The sequence below is a fragment of the Toxoplasma gondii genome, chromosome IX, assembly GCF_000006565.2.
Source record: "Toxoplasma gondii ME49 chromosome IX, whole genome shotgun sequence".
Taxonomy (NCBI): domain Eukaryota; phylum Apicomplexa; class Conoidasida; order Eucoccidiorida; family Sarcocystidae; genus Toxoplasma; species Toxoplasma gondii.
Genome location: NC_031477.1, coordinates 3,118,156 through 3,133,650, shown reverse-complemented (window position 1 = coordinate 3,133,650; position 15,495 = coordinate 3,118,156). Strand labels below are relative to the sequence as shown.

The 15,495-nt window shown below is 47.9% G+C and overlaps 4 protein-coding genes across 4 annotated transcripts; 2 read left to right on the top strand and 2 right to left on the bottom strand.

The window, feature by feature from the left end:
- Positions 1 to 1,952: 1,952 nt before the first annotated feature.
- TGME49_289277 (hypothetical protein) lies at positions 1,953 to 3,558 on the bottom strand (the record flags this gene model as incomplete). The annotated part of the gene is made up of 2 exons (XM_018782077.1): positions 3,107 to 3,558; positions 1,953 to 2,509 (listed from the first exon to the last, which is right to left on the bottom strand). The coding sequence occupies exons 1-2, from the start codon at positions 3,132 to 3,134 to the stop codon at positions 1,953 to 1,955; spliced, it is 585 nt and encodes a 194-aa protein (XP_018636401.1). The 5' UTR covers positions 3,135 to 3,558.
- A 129-nt stretch (positions 3,559 to 3,687) lies between these two features.
- Positions 3,688 to 5,956, bottom strand: TGME49_289273 (hypothetical protein; the record flags this gene model as incomplete). The annotated part of the gene is made up of 4 exons (XM_018782076.1): positions 3,688 to 4,037; positions 4,221 to 4,310; positions 5,279 to 5,286; positions 5,925 to 5,956. 4 exons carry the CDS (start codon positions 5,954 to 5,956, stop codon positions 3,688 to 3,690), a joined length of 480 nt encoding a protein of 159 aa, XP_018636400.1.
- Positions 5,957 to 6,461: 505 nt separating this feature from the next.
- Positions 6,462 to 10,356, top strand: TGME49_289270 (hypothetical protein; the record flags this gene model as incomplete). Its single annotated transcript, XM_018782075.1, has 5 exons — positions 6,462 to 6,895; positions 7,566 to 7,630; positions 8,141 to 8,292; positions 9,407 to 9,590; positions 10,329 to 10,356. Exons 1-5 carry the CDS (start codon positions 6,776 to 6,778, stop codon positions 10,354 to 10,356), a joined length of 549 nt encoding a protein of 182 aa, XP_018636399.1. The 5' UTR covers positions 6,462 to 6,775.
- Positions 10,357 to 10,473: 117 nt separating this feature from the next.
- TGME49_289260 (hypothetical protein) lies at positions 10,474 to 15,112 on the top strand (the record flags this gene model as incomplete). The annotated part of the gene is made up of 5 exons (XM_018782074.1): positions 10,474 to 10,537; positions 11,227 to 11,532; positions 12,007 to 12,689; positions 14,055 to 14,261; positions 14,981 to 15,112. The coding sequence occupies 5 exons, from the start codon at positions 10,474 to 10,476 to the stop codon at positions 15,110 to 15,112; spliced, it is 1,392 nt and encodes a 463-aa protein (XP_018636398.1).
- Positions 15,113 to 15,495: the final 383 nt, after the last annotated feature.

Here is a 15,495-nt window from a genome sequence, read left to right as displayed (position 1 = left end):
GGGGCGTTGCGATTAACTCCCGTTCGAGAAATATCTGTATCAAATCGACTCAGTCGTACGCGTGCATGCAGTTGTATACATGAGTACAAATTCATAGTTCACTCTCGATCAATTTGCATCGACATGTGGACGCAAAGGAGCACCCGAGAGGCAGAGGTCGTCATAATGATATTGAAATACGGTTACGTTCAGGCTGCAGGGTGCCCACACATACGTTCGCATCCATGTAAATAATGTTACTACCGGTAGACCGATGTACACATTTATAACTAGAGGTGTACAAATGTGACTTCATATGCGTATTGATATTGATAGGCATGAGTTGTGTGCCTACAGGTGAGTCTGTGCGTTCTACTTCCTTCTGCATGTTACAGTCGTATATCGTTTCCTCCTAAATGAAGGAGCAGTTGCGTGGGGACCGATCGATGACTTACGAGACTTGCCCGTTTCGCTGCCAAACCATTCTTCTTGCATCGAGCGAGGTGAAAAAAACCTAATTTGTCTCCTCTTTAAAAAGACGCCCTTCTCTGGATTCGCCTCAACCGTCATGTATGTATGTAAACGTATACACACATATATATATATATATATATATATATATCTTTCTCTCAATGTCTAAGTCTCTCTCTCCCTCGCTATATATGATTATATATATATATATATATGGATACTCTGTATTCAGTGAGAATATCATGGCTCCCGGCTGCTTCCTGGTCTGGCGTGTAGGCGCCCACAGGGTAGGCGAGTTTGCGTGTCTCCACCTGCGTGTAAAGCGTTTGGTTTTCTTTCCATGCTTGCCATGTTCTGCCTCTCCTGCGTTTGCAAGTTCAGGGAGAAAAGATCAAGGAATTCCTGGACACTGGTTGTTTTGTCGTCCTGATGGCAGCCGCGTCGGACGCTTCAAAGTGGCGGATGACGAGATCTTGTTCGCCCAAAGCAAACAAGGTCATGGAGGAAATTTTGACAAATCGCTGCCTCTTGACGAAGGTACGTTTCGGCATGTACTCGTGTAATTCTAGATAAATACCTACAAATATATGCATATGTGTACATACGCGAATGTGCATACACGTCGATATATATATATATATATATACGAATTTGTGTGTCTATCTATTCATCTCTCTATCTACCTATCTGTCTGCCTGTCTATCTATATGTTCGTGAGGAGAGTTCACAGTTTAGAGTCCCGGCCTCACTCTCCAGTTTTCTCAGCTTCCCCCCATAGTAACTAAATCAGTCACTGCTTTTAAAGCTTTGCGCGAAAGAGTAGTGTTAAATGTTTTGTCTTCATCAATAAGTGACTGTGCATTTACGGAGTGCTGGCCCACTCTAGTCCTGTTGGTCTCACAAATTGGAAAGAAGTTGAGGACCAGCAGTGCTATCGATATGGCAATACACTCGCAATGTATCCATATAGTATTTCATGTACAGACGCAGGCAAGCGCATGCACCGGTTACAACTATGCCTCCTCTAGGTAGACTCTGCCGATACATACGTATGCAAATATACACTTATATACACGTATGTGCACTCATATATGTGCGCATATCTGTCGAGATGAATATATATATATATATATATATATATATGCGATGCTTATGTGTGTGCACACCACACGCCAGTACCTAGATACATGTGAGACAATTTATATATATATATATATAAATGCGTCGATAGATAGCTCTCTTTCTATGTCGATACATGTATATATATATATATATATTTATACCTATATATATTTATATAAACATTTGTTGGTGTGCGTCTTGGCTATGCGCTGTTCGTTGGGATGTTGCGCCTTCGTGCCAGCTGCAAGGGGGCAAGAGTTCAGTTCTTCGCTGGCGAGATTGAATGCTTCGCTGGCGAGACACAGCCAGACGCGACGCGCGGAGAGCGAGTGGAGAGAGTACGAGTTGTCCACTCTCAAGCAGGCAGTATACCCAGATTTTCAGTCCGACACACAAGTTGTTTTGCGAGAAGACAACGCCGTGCGAATCGACTGGATGCACCCCACAGAAGTCACACCAAGCGCGAGGAAGAAGGTGAGCTCCAGCAGGACCCAGACGAGACGAGAAGAAAGCGAGAGGCGAGAGGAACCAGAGGAGAGGGAGAGAGAAGCAATAACGAAAAGGCGAGAAAGCGAGATGCAAGAAGAGAGAGGAAGAAAGAGAGGAAGAGAGGAGAGAAACGAGGAAGGAGAGAGGAGAAAAGAGAGCAAAGTGAGGGAGAAAAGAGAAAGATGCAAAGCTAGAGTGGACGAAAGATACCGTCGTCGATTAGAGAGCGACAGAAGGAGAGAAACGTCGTCTCCCCAGTGAACCGAAGAGATATGAACCTCTTTCATTAATCGTTCTTGTCGCGGTCGTGTGTTGTTCTCAAACGCAACCACGAAGAGTGTGGCGGTACATCCAGACGGCACTCGCATCCACGTGGAAGGAGGACCGTACAGTGAGGTCATTAAAATCGAGAATGAGAACTTCTGCCATGTACGAATCGCACGGCCTCCTACGGGGAAGACAGGAACAGAAGCGGCCGAAGGCGAAGACCTCGAAACTGCCGGTGTCCCCTGTCAAAGTGCTATTCTCGTTCAAGCAGCAGATGGCACACGAATTTCAATTTCCTTCTCCGAGTAAGGGAGAAAAAAACGAACATGTCGTTTCGCTCTCTCCCTCTCCTCCTCGTTCGCTCTTCACCTGCATGGTCGGAACTTTTTCGCTTCCGCTCTTCCTATTTTTCTCGCGTTTATGGATCTATGAGTCTCTGTCTTTGCGGCGATATGCCTGTCTTCTATCGATCGATATGTCATCTCTCTGAGTATATAAACTCCGCCGATATCTCCAATTGTTTATGTCTCCATCGCCTCTCTATTGTCGTTATATAGTCATATCTCCGTTTATCGATATATCGCGTTACAACTCTATCGCCGTCATCTGTGTCTATCCGTCACATACCGACTGACCTTTCTTCTGCCTATCTGTGCCTGTATCATCTGTCTTTCGTGAATTTGTCAATCAAATGCATGCGCATCGTCTGTCTCTCTATCTGTGAGTGTAGATGCCCGGCTGCCTTTTTCTATATCTTTGTATACGCCTATGAACGTACCTAGACTTGAGGACGACCAGAGACGCATAGTGGTGCCGATGTCGACACACTTGCGGAGAGGGCAAACCTAGTAGACGAAGTTTTGTCTCTTAAAAGCCGTTCAATGCGTCTCTTTCTTTTGCATTCGACCGTCACCCTCGACAGACATCTCGGCTTCGTTCTCGTGTCTCTTGAGTGCAAGCAGACGCGCGGGCCAAGACAACGAAAGAACTACTCAGGCGACCTCCATCACCGTTACAAGAAAGCTCGAGTGGACGGTGACAGTCCGCGAAGATCTTCAGGTAAAAGTGAGGGACAGTCTGCAGAAACGGGGACAAACACGAACGAAAGACAAACGGTAGAGGCCGGCAAGGGAAACCCAGGAAAAACTGAAACGCCTTCAACACACATCTATCTACATCTCTACACAATCGCATGTGGAGAGAAATGAGTCTCTACACACGCCTTCATTTGCCGTTTACATATATATATATATATATATATATCTGTATACTTGTATATGCGTATGCCTGGAGTAAACGGTGTTTACGGTTGTATATATATATATATATATATATTTATATAGATCTAGATATTTGCATTTATATTCCATGCATTTTCATGCATTGCCGAATTAGTCTCATCATATCTGTATAGACATGTAGAGAAGCATATCGTTTCCCACATACACACACATCTACGTCATGGAGCTTCACAGGCATCTCCGCTCGCTCAGACTGGTGGCTGGCGTCTGTTGAGAGTTGTTCGTTTTGTGTGTCTTCTTCAGCTATTCTTCCAGAAGGTTGTTTAGGTGCCTTTTCCCGATTGTTTCGAGGGTCGCAGGACTGCCGCTTTGGTGTTTCGTCTGCTGTGCATCTCGCCTGTCCGTGTCTTCCTTGCCATGTTGAAGGGTGCTTGATGCATGTTTTTTTCGCGTCTGCGAACGTTCTCCCTGTGGATCGACATGAACGAGACACACGGAATAAAGGAAACTGCTTAGAAGACTGCGAAGGCTCTCTTCATCACATCTGGCGACTGACAGCATCCTCCTGCCTCCATCGAGGTTTCCTTTCTGCGTGTCTTTCGATTCGTTTCGCGGACTCAAAAAACGAACTCAGAGCCTCTTTCGACTCACCGTGCATGCGTCGCGTTTCAGGTGAATGTGGAATGGACGGCAGAACACGGTGCTCCATCTGAAAAACGCCTACGGACCTATTCTTGTTGTCTGCGGCGCAAAGAAATCACCACCACAGGAGACACAGGAGATACGTTCGTCATCAAGTAAGGTCGGAACCTTACAGAGGTTTTATCTAATGAAAAGTCTCAGACCCGATGCTTTCGACAGACGGACATGTCACTCGTAACTCTTCATGTTAGACCGGATTGCAGCTCGTGAGCAACGGTCTCTGAAGAACCATCGTCTATGTACAGGATGAACAAGCATCTCGAAATTGACTCGGGCACTCTCTTTCCGGGCTCCACTCTGTGCGGAGCACTTGCGGCTACCAACGTCTACTGGCGACAGGCGATTTGATCTTTGAGTACACTTTAGCTCGGGATAATAGGATTTGCCCTGTTTGCGATTCGAGGAAAAACGTTCTGTTTCAAGGCGCATAGAGTTCGTCGCATTTGATTCCTCTCCATGTGCCACAGTCCTGACAGTAGTCCACTCTGAGTTAGGAGTCCTCTTCAAAGCTTTGCTCTGAGGCGCAGAGACGACTACGGTCTGAACTCGTCGTTCATCTGGCGAGCCTTCTGATCCCCGAGTCGTTCTCTCGTGCCTTGCATAACCATGCTGTCAAGTCCGCTAAGTGTAGACGAGTCCAGCACAGAAGTGACCACAAGCCATAAGAAGAACATCGTTCCCTCGCCTCTCTCGGCAGAGGCCGATGGGTGTTCGAAAGCAGCACCGTCACCTCGTGGAGAAATCGGTTCGCTCGTCCTCATCTCCCGCGTTTTCCTCTCAAACTCTTCAAAGGGTTCTCCTCTCGCCGGGATTCTTGTGTCTCCACATATCGCGTTCATCACCTCTGCTCACTGCGTAGAGAACAAGCGAGTCCCGACGACAGGCAGAAACAAGCCTCGTAGCCCCCACTTTCGCCGCGTCGAGTCTAAATTTCTTCTGTCGAGCTTTTTCGCGACGACAGTACCTCAAGTCACACGCGTTCTTCTCAGGTTTAACATTCTGCCTACTTTCGCTCCTGAAGTCTGTAGTGAGGCAAGATAAAAAGAATATTGTCTCCAGACCTTGGCAGCTTCGTACCTCACGCACACCTCCACCGAATGCAGTTTGTTGACTGCGCCTGTTCAACCCAAAACGCGTTGATGTGAATGCATGCGTCTCACTTTCGAGTGTCTGTACACCTCGAGGGGCGCCGCTGAATCGCGCACACTAAAGTGTTTCGCTCTCGGTTTTCTTGTCCTGAATCGTTTGCGCCTTGCACCCATCGTTTGCTGCTTGATTGCCACGGGATGACTGTCTGCGAATTCTCAGCTCCGAGGGAGAGGTCGCAGTCCGCCAGGCAGCGGGCGAGGAGACGCTGTCTGTACAGCGGCCATCGCCTGGTTTCGCTTCGCCTCTTTCGACTCTCCTTTTTCGCCAGGCAGCAAGCGAGGAGAAAACAAATGGAGGCGAACGAATCGAAGACTCTCCTGAACATCTCTCCACCCTCGGTTCCTTGCGCCTCTATGCAGTCTCCTGCGAAACGGGAGAGGCTGAGGAGATCCTGGATCGCATGTAAGAGACTCGAAGCTTGTGTACAGATGGAGACACACGTTCAACGCACCGTATACAGCCTTTGTTTGAGAGATCCAGTCGGTCTGAGGTTCACGCGCCTACGAGGGCGCCGCGGCCAGAGGTCGGAAAAGCATCGCCAATTCACTTGCGACTCAGATGGATCTCTTCTACAGCTCCCTGTAGATGCGCAAATAGATAGATTGGCAGACAGGTAGACATATTGGTAGAGTCAGAAGAGACACATGGATAGGTCAGTAGAGGCAGGGAGACTGGTATTGGCAACAGAGCTCTGTGAGACTGATGTACATTGCGGTCCCAGGAAACGCGTTGAGATCAGGAGTTGGACATCACGCTTCTCCCTGTGTTGTCTTTCCTGAAGCGATAGTCACGGTACTTCGTGATGCATCAATGGACAACACCGATATGTCAACGTACACACATTTATGAAGACGCGCGTCTCATGGCAGGAGTGACGATACGATGTGCACAAGCATCAGAAAGGCGAGAGATAAAGCACAAGAAAAGGAAATTCCGATACCCTTATCTCTCAACAAGACGAGGCGCCAGCGCGTCCTTCTGAGACTTGCTGGCAAACCGACGAACGTTGTGTTTAGACCACAAGATGTCTGAGATGCGTATTCGGAAGGCCTGCGATAAGGCGGAAGTGGAACTCCCTTTCTCCAGAAATTACTCGTGGCGTTAACTGTCTACTAACTACGCATTCGGACTCCCTTCGAGAGCCCTCTCACAGGTTCACGAGAAACATGTTTCAGTGCGTTTTTTTTGAGAGAGCGAGGAAAGTGCGAAAGAGACCAACGCGAGGTCGGGCAGTCAGGTCTGCGTCTTAAGGAGCAGGACAAGAAAATACCTTGCAGAGTGAAGACTCGAATTGTCGGCCGTTTTGCAGGGAGGTAAAATCATTTTTCGAACAATGCGAAGCTGATCCAAAAAGCATGATTGCTCCTGTACGTACACTCAAGCATCCTTATGAGGGATGCAAATGTCACGCAGTTTTTACGAGTGCCTCCTCGTCCCCGCCTGTCCTCCCTCTCACGCCTCTCCCAATTGAACAGGTAACCTTACTGTCGAATATTTCACAAAATGCTTTCGCGCGACCTTCCTGCCGAATGCAGATGCACTGTTACCATATTTATGTATCTATGTATATTCACATATTTCTACGTATATATATATATATATATAGATATAGATATAGATATATATAGATATATATATATATAGATATATAGATATATATATAGATAGATAGATCGATATTGATGGCCGCGTTGCTGGCTTGCAGGAAAACACTGCGGTCTCAAAGCAAACTCGAGGATCATCCAGATACTTATGGTGGCTACCTGTGTTCAACAATCCTCGATACATCTGTGAGGTTTCGCAACGTGCAGTAAGACACAGACATGCACACGATACGTACAGCGGTAGAGAAAAACTTGTTTACAGGGATTTCGTGCCATTACCACAAAAGGAAAAAGACACTCACTGTCAGTCTTGTCTTCGCGCCATGTGAATGCCATATACAAAATGTGCAGGTGACGACGACGAGAATAGACATGTTTTCACGAAACGCACCATTTTAAAAGAATGAGTGCTAGAGGCCTTTCCACCTGTATAGAGACACCCAATGGCAGAGATCTTTGTAGCTCCCCAACACTCGCGTATCGCGCTCGCACTCTTGCCAGCTGCGGGACTCTTTTTTCTCTGTGTTCTTCTCTTTATCAGCATGCCCAGCCAAGTACCTGCCGCGAAAATGCAGAGAATACAGAGACCGCGTTCACGGCTTTCAGGTAAGGATTGAGAGCGAGAAACACGAGACAACCGCAGTTGTTCCCATCTCCATTTCCAAATATATATATATGTATATATATATATATTCATATACATATACTTACGTACATATATATGTATGTATATATATATATATATATATATATATATATGTATGTATACATGTATAATAATTCATGTATACCTACAGGTATGTGTATGCATACGACTGTATGTGCACATGGTTGCATATAGAGCATAGGCCCCCCACAAGCGGCCTATAGATACATACATATATCGGGATATCTGTGAAGCGCGCAAGTTGTTTGCTGTGTATAGGTACCCGTTGCTTTAATGGTGTGGACAAGCAGGCGAAGAAGGAGACTACCAAAGTTTCACGATTTCTCCTCCGCTTGTGTATAGCTCTGAGTTTTTCAAACATTCGTTTGGCACCTCTGCACGTGACACTCGGGAAAAGTCGCAGCAAGCGAACATGTGGAACGAGAGGTTCTGGATGCATGCGCATGCAGAACATTTCTGGAGTATCCGGAAGTTGAGCCCGGTCAGTGGAGAGATTTTCAAGAACGCTACTTTCGCTATCTTCAGTGGGAGGCAGCGAAAGCAAAGCACTACATTCCCTACCTCGTCTCGCCAGAGGTCGCAGATTTCTTTCTTTCTGAAGGTGAGAAAGAGTCTGAAGAACCGCATGCAACAGGAAAATAGCCCAAGTGAAGAGGCAAACGCCAAAGGCGAGGAGCCAAAACCAAGGGGTCGCCTCTCAACGCGAACCGCATCTCACGTCCAATGACACCCCAGATACCCCCTACAGATGTCTGTGCTTGTGTCTGTGTCTGTGTACACCTCCGTTGCCATCTCTCGAGGGTTTCTCCGCTGGCCATTAGACATGCAAAAACAAAATGTAGACGTCACTTTCGTGTGGATCGCGCATGCGGCGTTTTAATGCTTTTTCTCACCTCGTGGTGTCTGGTGAACTTGCAAAGTGTATACGCGTATCCCTGCATGCGTATATGCGGACGCATGCAGATGAACATTCATATACAATGTATAGGTTTGTACGTCTTTATATCCAGTGGCATGCACTGCTGTAGGAAGAGAGGATAAGCTCTCGACAGTGGTGTCAGAGAGGTCGGATGCGTACATCGAGCGTCAGTGCGCACCGTGTAAAAGCGAAGAAGTTGTATGGAGGGTCTCGTCTCCACAGTTGTCTCTGTTTGCGTTTTTTCATGCGTACGTAAGGAAACGGAACGCTTAACCGATATTTCACCGCACCAGTTACCGTAGCTGTACATAAATGCTCGCTTTAGAGTTGTTCTCCTGTGACACTCCATAAATGCCTACAAACGCTCCTTCCGCGATTCGTAGACCGTGTTTATCACGGAGTCGTAGAACCGGAAATCTCATGTTTTTCCGGGAAGCTTGTTAAGCTTCGTGCAGTTGCGGATAACAGGTTTGTTACAGACTCAGGAGAGCTTTGGAGTTCAGAGTTCCATTCATATCGACAGATTCAACTCGAACTCGCGAGAGAGAATTTGGAGGAGAAAACTCGAACTGCTTAGCTGGAAGCTTAGGTAGCGGGGTGACTGTGTGTGCCTTGCGACTCTCACCTTGCAACTGTGCTGACGGTAGTCCCGATGCACTCCAGTTCTCAGTGACTTGACGATTCAAGGCGGTTCACACTGAGTGCCGTGCATCCATCTGTCTGTGCATCTAAGGCGATGTTTGAGTAGAAGTCGTAGACACTGACGTTCCGGCTTTCAGAGGTGCTCTGCGTACAGAGAAACTCTCAGCCGGTCGTCCAGAAAAGACTCGAAACTGTCGAAAACGGAAACAGCAGAAACGCAAAGTGCCGCCTCTCCAGTCCTCTCTGCCGTCGACCGTTCTGAATCTTCCTTCCGACTTGAGCGTTCAGGCCCTCGAGTTTCAGGCTCTCCTTCTTCGGCAGCAGATCACTCCTTCGAGGTGAGTTGAAGTGGAGCACGAAGCGTTGGGTGGATCATTGCGGGGATGATGCGGAGCGATTCCAACTCCAAACCGAAATCCTCCAGCGTTGTGTGGATACACTCCCGAAGGAAGGACGTTTCGAGAAAGAAAGAATATCCATTTTCGTCTTCTGTGGCAATTAATGAGACAGAGCTTGGATACAACAGAGGCCTCCGCAAACGCGCTTGTGTCAAGTCGTATTGTCACACACTCAACAGCACTCGTCCTTTGAGACCCTCTTTCCTCGTCACTTTTACGTCCATCCTCTAGTTCCCCATAACGTTCCTCTGCATCTTCATGCATAACGCATGCACGCATGTATAACTACTTATGTCAGGTAGGTCTCTTCACTTAGTTTCTTTCGACGCCCCCCCATGCACTGTTTTACGTACGAAACATATATATATATATATATATATATATATATATATATATGCGAATACGTACGTATGTATATACATATATTTACCATTGGGAAGTATTCGTTAGGTTTGTGTCTGTGCACTGCTTCGGCTTTGTCGACTTTTATGTAGGACGTCTGCATGTCCCCCCACACACGCATTTGGTTTGTGACCAGTCTTTTTCTTTGCTTTCGAAGTGCGAATTTACACGTAGAAAATTTCAAAATTTAAACGTGTGTGCATAGTTCGTCTATGGCTGTGGAGTCCTGAAGCGACGAGTGTCTGGGTTGCTTCGTTTGAAGATCCAGCCGCACAGCTTCGTAGGGACAACGGACCTCAAGTGAGTACACGACAGCTTCTGTTTTGCGTCGTCCGAGGCAAAGCGACAAAGGGAGAAGAGTACCTTCTCTGTTTCTGTGTAAAGGCGCCCCGAGGAATGGCTGAGAGAAACACTGGAAAACATGAAGACTTTCGCGTCCTCGCTGGACACACTCCAGGGCCTTTGCCCCACCGCTTCTGATCCAGGTGCTGATGTTTGTTCTTTTCTTGTGTCGCTCTTGCTTCTCTCTAATTGTACATGGTGAAACATCTTCACCGCGTCTTCTTCTGAGATCTCACAGGCAATAAATGGCGCACAGCAACAACTGCCATTTCCTCAAGCGTTCACACATACTCTCACCCTCGATCTGTCTGTCTGCACCATGGCCTCGCCTAAATGATCTCCTCCTTGCAACCTTCTCGGCCTTTGGCTTTTGGGCGCGAACGATCAACATGTGCGCAGAGCCCATCGAAATTCACAGACAGCCACAGAACCAGACTAAAACACAAACTTTTAGTTCACGTATACATCAATACTTATACACATATATATTTGCATGTCTACGTACGTGTAAGGACCCCGATTTGGGGGGGTTTCTCCACTTTGCGCTGTTTTTGCTAAGACACTCTTCTCGTCGTTGCTCGCTGCACAGTGGCGTGCATACAGAGGAGACTTCTAAGACGAGGGAACATGGACGCGTTAATATTTTGATATAACTGTGAGAGGGACTGTCTGCGTGAGTCGCTTCTTGTTCCGTTTTTTCTACTGCCTTTGCCGAGCACACTTAAGGCGACAAGCACAGAAGATCCATACATAGTGAAACGCCAAGTATCTGGAGAGCTTAGATCACCGGTGTGTCTTCTGGGACGCTTCTTGGTGCAATTGACTTTGTCAGACGCCATAGGCCTCCCATCTGCTCCAGACTCGGAAGCACAACTTCAGAGACGAACGGAGCTGGAGAGCGTCTCTTCGACCCCAAAGTGTTTCGAAATAACGGAGGGAAATTTTGAGAGAGACGCGGAAGCCGCTGCTGCGTTGTCCGAGGCGCGCGACGCTTCTGAGTCGAACGAACAATTTTTCTTGCGGATGGAGTCGCCTGAAGACTCATTGTCGCGTTCTGGGTCGACTGCTCGGAGGGGAGAGGCTGAGGTCCGAAGCGCGAAGAGTTTTCAGAGAGAGACGGGGAAAGAAGAATCGGAGGGTAGGCGCGGCTCTGAAGTTGCGTGTACCGAGCAAACGACTGCTGAGTGTCAAAAAGAGTCTTCTGTGTTCAAGGGGGTTCCCCATATGCGAGTTCATTTGAACAGCTGTCGAGCTCAAGAAAGTGTAGAAGGATTCGAGATCGGCTACCTGACGTGGAAACCTGTGACCTTGTCTACAGAGCTATATCTACGCACCTGCATGCATTCCTACACAGACAATGATGTACATATCTAAACGTGTGAACGCCTAGACGTTGTTATCTACACATATTTGCCTCTCTGTTCATCTCTGTCGACAAGTAGACCGCCCATACTTATATAAACTGAAATGCATATATGTGTATATATATATATACGTGTGTATGTGGAGGCTGCTTCTCTCACGACGTTTTCGTATTTGACTTGCCGTCTTGGCGGCTCTTTTCCTGTCCGTTGGCGGCTGCACATCCTGGTGTGTGTGACTGTGTGTTCAGAAGCACCGCCAGCATCCTCCAAGCTGGTGTATCTTTTGCAGAACGCAGAGGCAAGACGGGAGTTCCTCAGCACAGCGATAAATGCAGTGACGCCTGTGCACCGGCATGCGACGCCGTGGGCAGATGACGACTTGTGCCCTGCCTCAGCTTCAAGTTCCAGGGACGCCTCTCCCTGTCTCTCGATCGGTCGGATCCAAGGCGAAGATGAGGGAGAGACACGCCAAACTGAGAGGCGAGAGACACACCTGAGCTCCGACAAAGACGCCGACAAAGACGCAGTGCAGGCGTTTGGGCGGGAAACCTCAAGTCCCTCACGAGGACCTTGCTCTGGCGGAAGTGTAGAAAGAAAAGAAGGCGGTCGAGGCAGAGAGAAACTTCTCAGCGCCAGCACCCATCAGAATGGAACGCGGGAAGGGCGGCCTTGCAGAGCGACGAAAGGCGAGGGAAGAGACAAGGTGGCAAGCGTGAAGTCGTCGATCTACAACGTGTACGGAAAACCAAGAGCGAAGCACCAGTTCGCCTGCCCAGATCGATTCATCTCCAAGATGATCGTCGCCAGAAAACACGGGGAGAGAAGCGCCGAGTTCAGTCCGAATGAAAAATATCAAACCGTCGAAGCGCCGGTCGACAGAAAAATCAAAACTGCGTCCATGTGCCCCTTCACGCAACCCAAGGCCTCCCAGGTGAATTAGACGCTTCACATTTCCGCACCCAGCCCATCGAAATACGCACACGCAGGCGTTCTTTCCTTCGAACATTCAATGAATCCACCCACTAGTTCATCCACTGATCTACAATATATATATATATATATATATATATATACGTATATGCATTTATATATATTTATATATATATATATATGTACTTTGTTTGCTTATATGGGTGCATGCTTAAGTATCTGCGGATTTTGGTTCGAGGCCTAGGACGGATAGCAACAGTCATCTCCCTGTCGAGCAGCGGCAGCAGGAAGGGGATCAACCAGAGGAGATCGCAAGGGCACACTGGGGTGGCAAAGTCAATCCATGTGTTGGAGAGAGAAGCGTCCGCAGTTTTCACATGAATAAACATTTCGTCACATCGAAATAGACGCATGGAGACCCGGACAAACCTGCGCAGAGACGTGGACTTGCAGCAAGTGTCGCACAAAAGACAAAGTGAACGATTCTCAATCTTTCTGCCACACGAGCTGCCTCGCCCTCTCCTTCACCTGTTCTGTCTTACATGGTAACTTCACTTCCTCGCTTCTTCTCTTTCTCTTGCTCCATCCTTTTCTCTCTTTTCTCTGTCGCGTTCTCGTTCTCCCTTCTCTACGTTGTGGGCTGTGCCTCTTTGACTCTCTGCTTCTGTTCCTCTCCTCTGTTCCCCTTCCATCTTGAGCGTTCTTCTCTCTCGTCCCTCCCCCTGTGCTTGCCATCTCGTTTCCGCGCTGAATCTTCGTGGAGCTTGCGATGCCGTGACGTCTTTGCTCCCGGATCGAAGTTATGCTGTACTGACAGAGCTAGGATACGATGGTGGTGCTTGGAAAACGGCTTTAGCCGCAGAGACTTGTCGACGTTTTTCCAAGTCATTTGGATTTCAGCGTCTGCCTGCGGCTCGGCTCCCAAATGCGAAACATCGACTCAGACGTCTGTCGATTTTGTATATATATATATATGCATATATATATATATATGTATATAGATAACAAAGATAATCAGGCGAATCTGGGGTCCTTCGTATGGATGTTGCCAGCGTCTCTGGCAGGCTCGCGAGTCGTGTCTTTCCTTTGTCTTGGTTCCTCCCTGTGTGTGTTTTTTCGCGGTTTTGCTGCGCGGAGAACCTGACAGGCAGGAGCCAACAGGGTCTTGCAAGCTCTCGATAATTCTTCAAGTCTGGAACCGTGTGTACGCTGCCGCCTTGCCACGGAAACGACTTTTGAAACTTTCGATGAAAGGTTAAACAGTGATGGAGAACTGGGTTCTATCGGCATAGAAACGAGCAACGACACAACACCGCCAGCTCAGTGCATGCAAGTGAAGTTCGACCTTGCGTCCCTGAGTTTGCAGGTCCGGTCTCCAAAGGAACAGCCGCAGAGACTTGTCGAAGTTTTCCCAAGTCATTTGGATTTCGGCGTCTGCAAGGTGGGAGAGCGCATGCGGCTGGGCACCCGAGTGCGAAACATCGACTCCGATGTCTGTCGATTTTCGGTCGCCCTCGAGCACACAGGTCCCGAGGAAGCATTTGAAATTCAACTCTTCTACACAGCAGGACGAGTACGGCCGCAAGCGACGGAAAACAAATGCCGCCGGGTTCAGGCGTCACCACACATACGCATATTTATCCATATATATATATATATATATATGGAGGAAACATTCTTCTCGTAAATTGTTTCTCCATCGTTATTTCATTCTCTAGAAAGAATTATCACTCAATTCCTTCCCCATCATATATATATATATATATATATGTATATGTATAAGTATATGCTGCTAACAATATAGGAGAACGAATTCCAAAATTTAAGCATGCACATAGGAGTTGCTCCCTAACTGTAGATCTCTCTTTGTGTGTATGTATATACGTGGATATATCTGCTGCAGTGGTCGCGGTGTGTGACGCCTGTCGTGGTGTCGGAGTGAAGGAGCTGGAATAAGGCAGGACAACAGGAGGAGGTCCACTGAATGCCGCTGGTCTTTGTACTGCTTGCCATGAGCCCGAGTCTCGCGCTATCATGGACGTTCTGCAAGCCTTTTCTCTTGTTCTCCCTCTTTCGACGAAATGAAACTTCTCAAACCGCTGTGCTTCAATATGTGGTGGAACGGCAACTGGCACACGCGACATTCTGCTACACGGTCCCGCATCTGTGGGTTTCAGTGCAAGTCGATTCGCCGAGTATAAGCTGAATCACGAGGATGAGGCTACGAGCGGCCGGGAAGAGCAACGCATATTTGAGGCGCCTGCGTTTCTGTCTCTTTTTCTGACATGTCAGGTCGCCCCTGGTCTCTGTTTGGAAATTATTGCGGACCTCGTTGCCTCTTCTCCCGGTCCGATTTCTGCGGCGATTATTGTCACACACAAAGCGCATTTAATTCGCGTTCCGATCACGGCTCAGGCTGTGTAGCAAGGCGTGCAATGCGGTGTGCCTTGCCATGTGTCACTTCTCTCCATTTCGCGCCAAAGATAGAGGACTCGTCTTCCAACATCTCAGAGACGGAAAACGTATGCATGCATTCCTTTTACTCAGATGTCCTGGACATCCGAAGCTCTTCTGATTTTCCCTACTTGTGGCCAAGTCTCTCAAACTTGGTGGATGCATGCCCAGAGGACTTGCCTTCGGAGGGCCTTCGGAGGGCCTTCTGCGGTTCTAGCCAGATGGACTGTGTCTCGAGATTTCCAACCTGGGGCTGTCTATATACGCACGGGGACGTGTTTGAGCATTAATGTCTTTTTTTTCCAAGGATCGATTTGAAGCATTCAGTCTCTCCCGTGGCGCCTGTCTCCTGT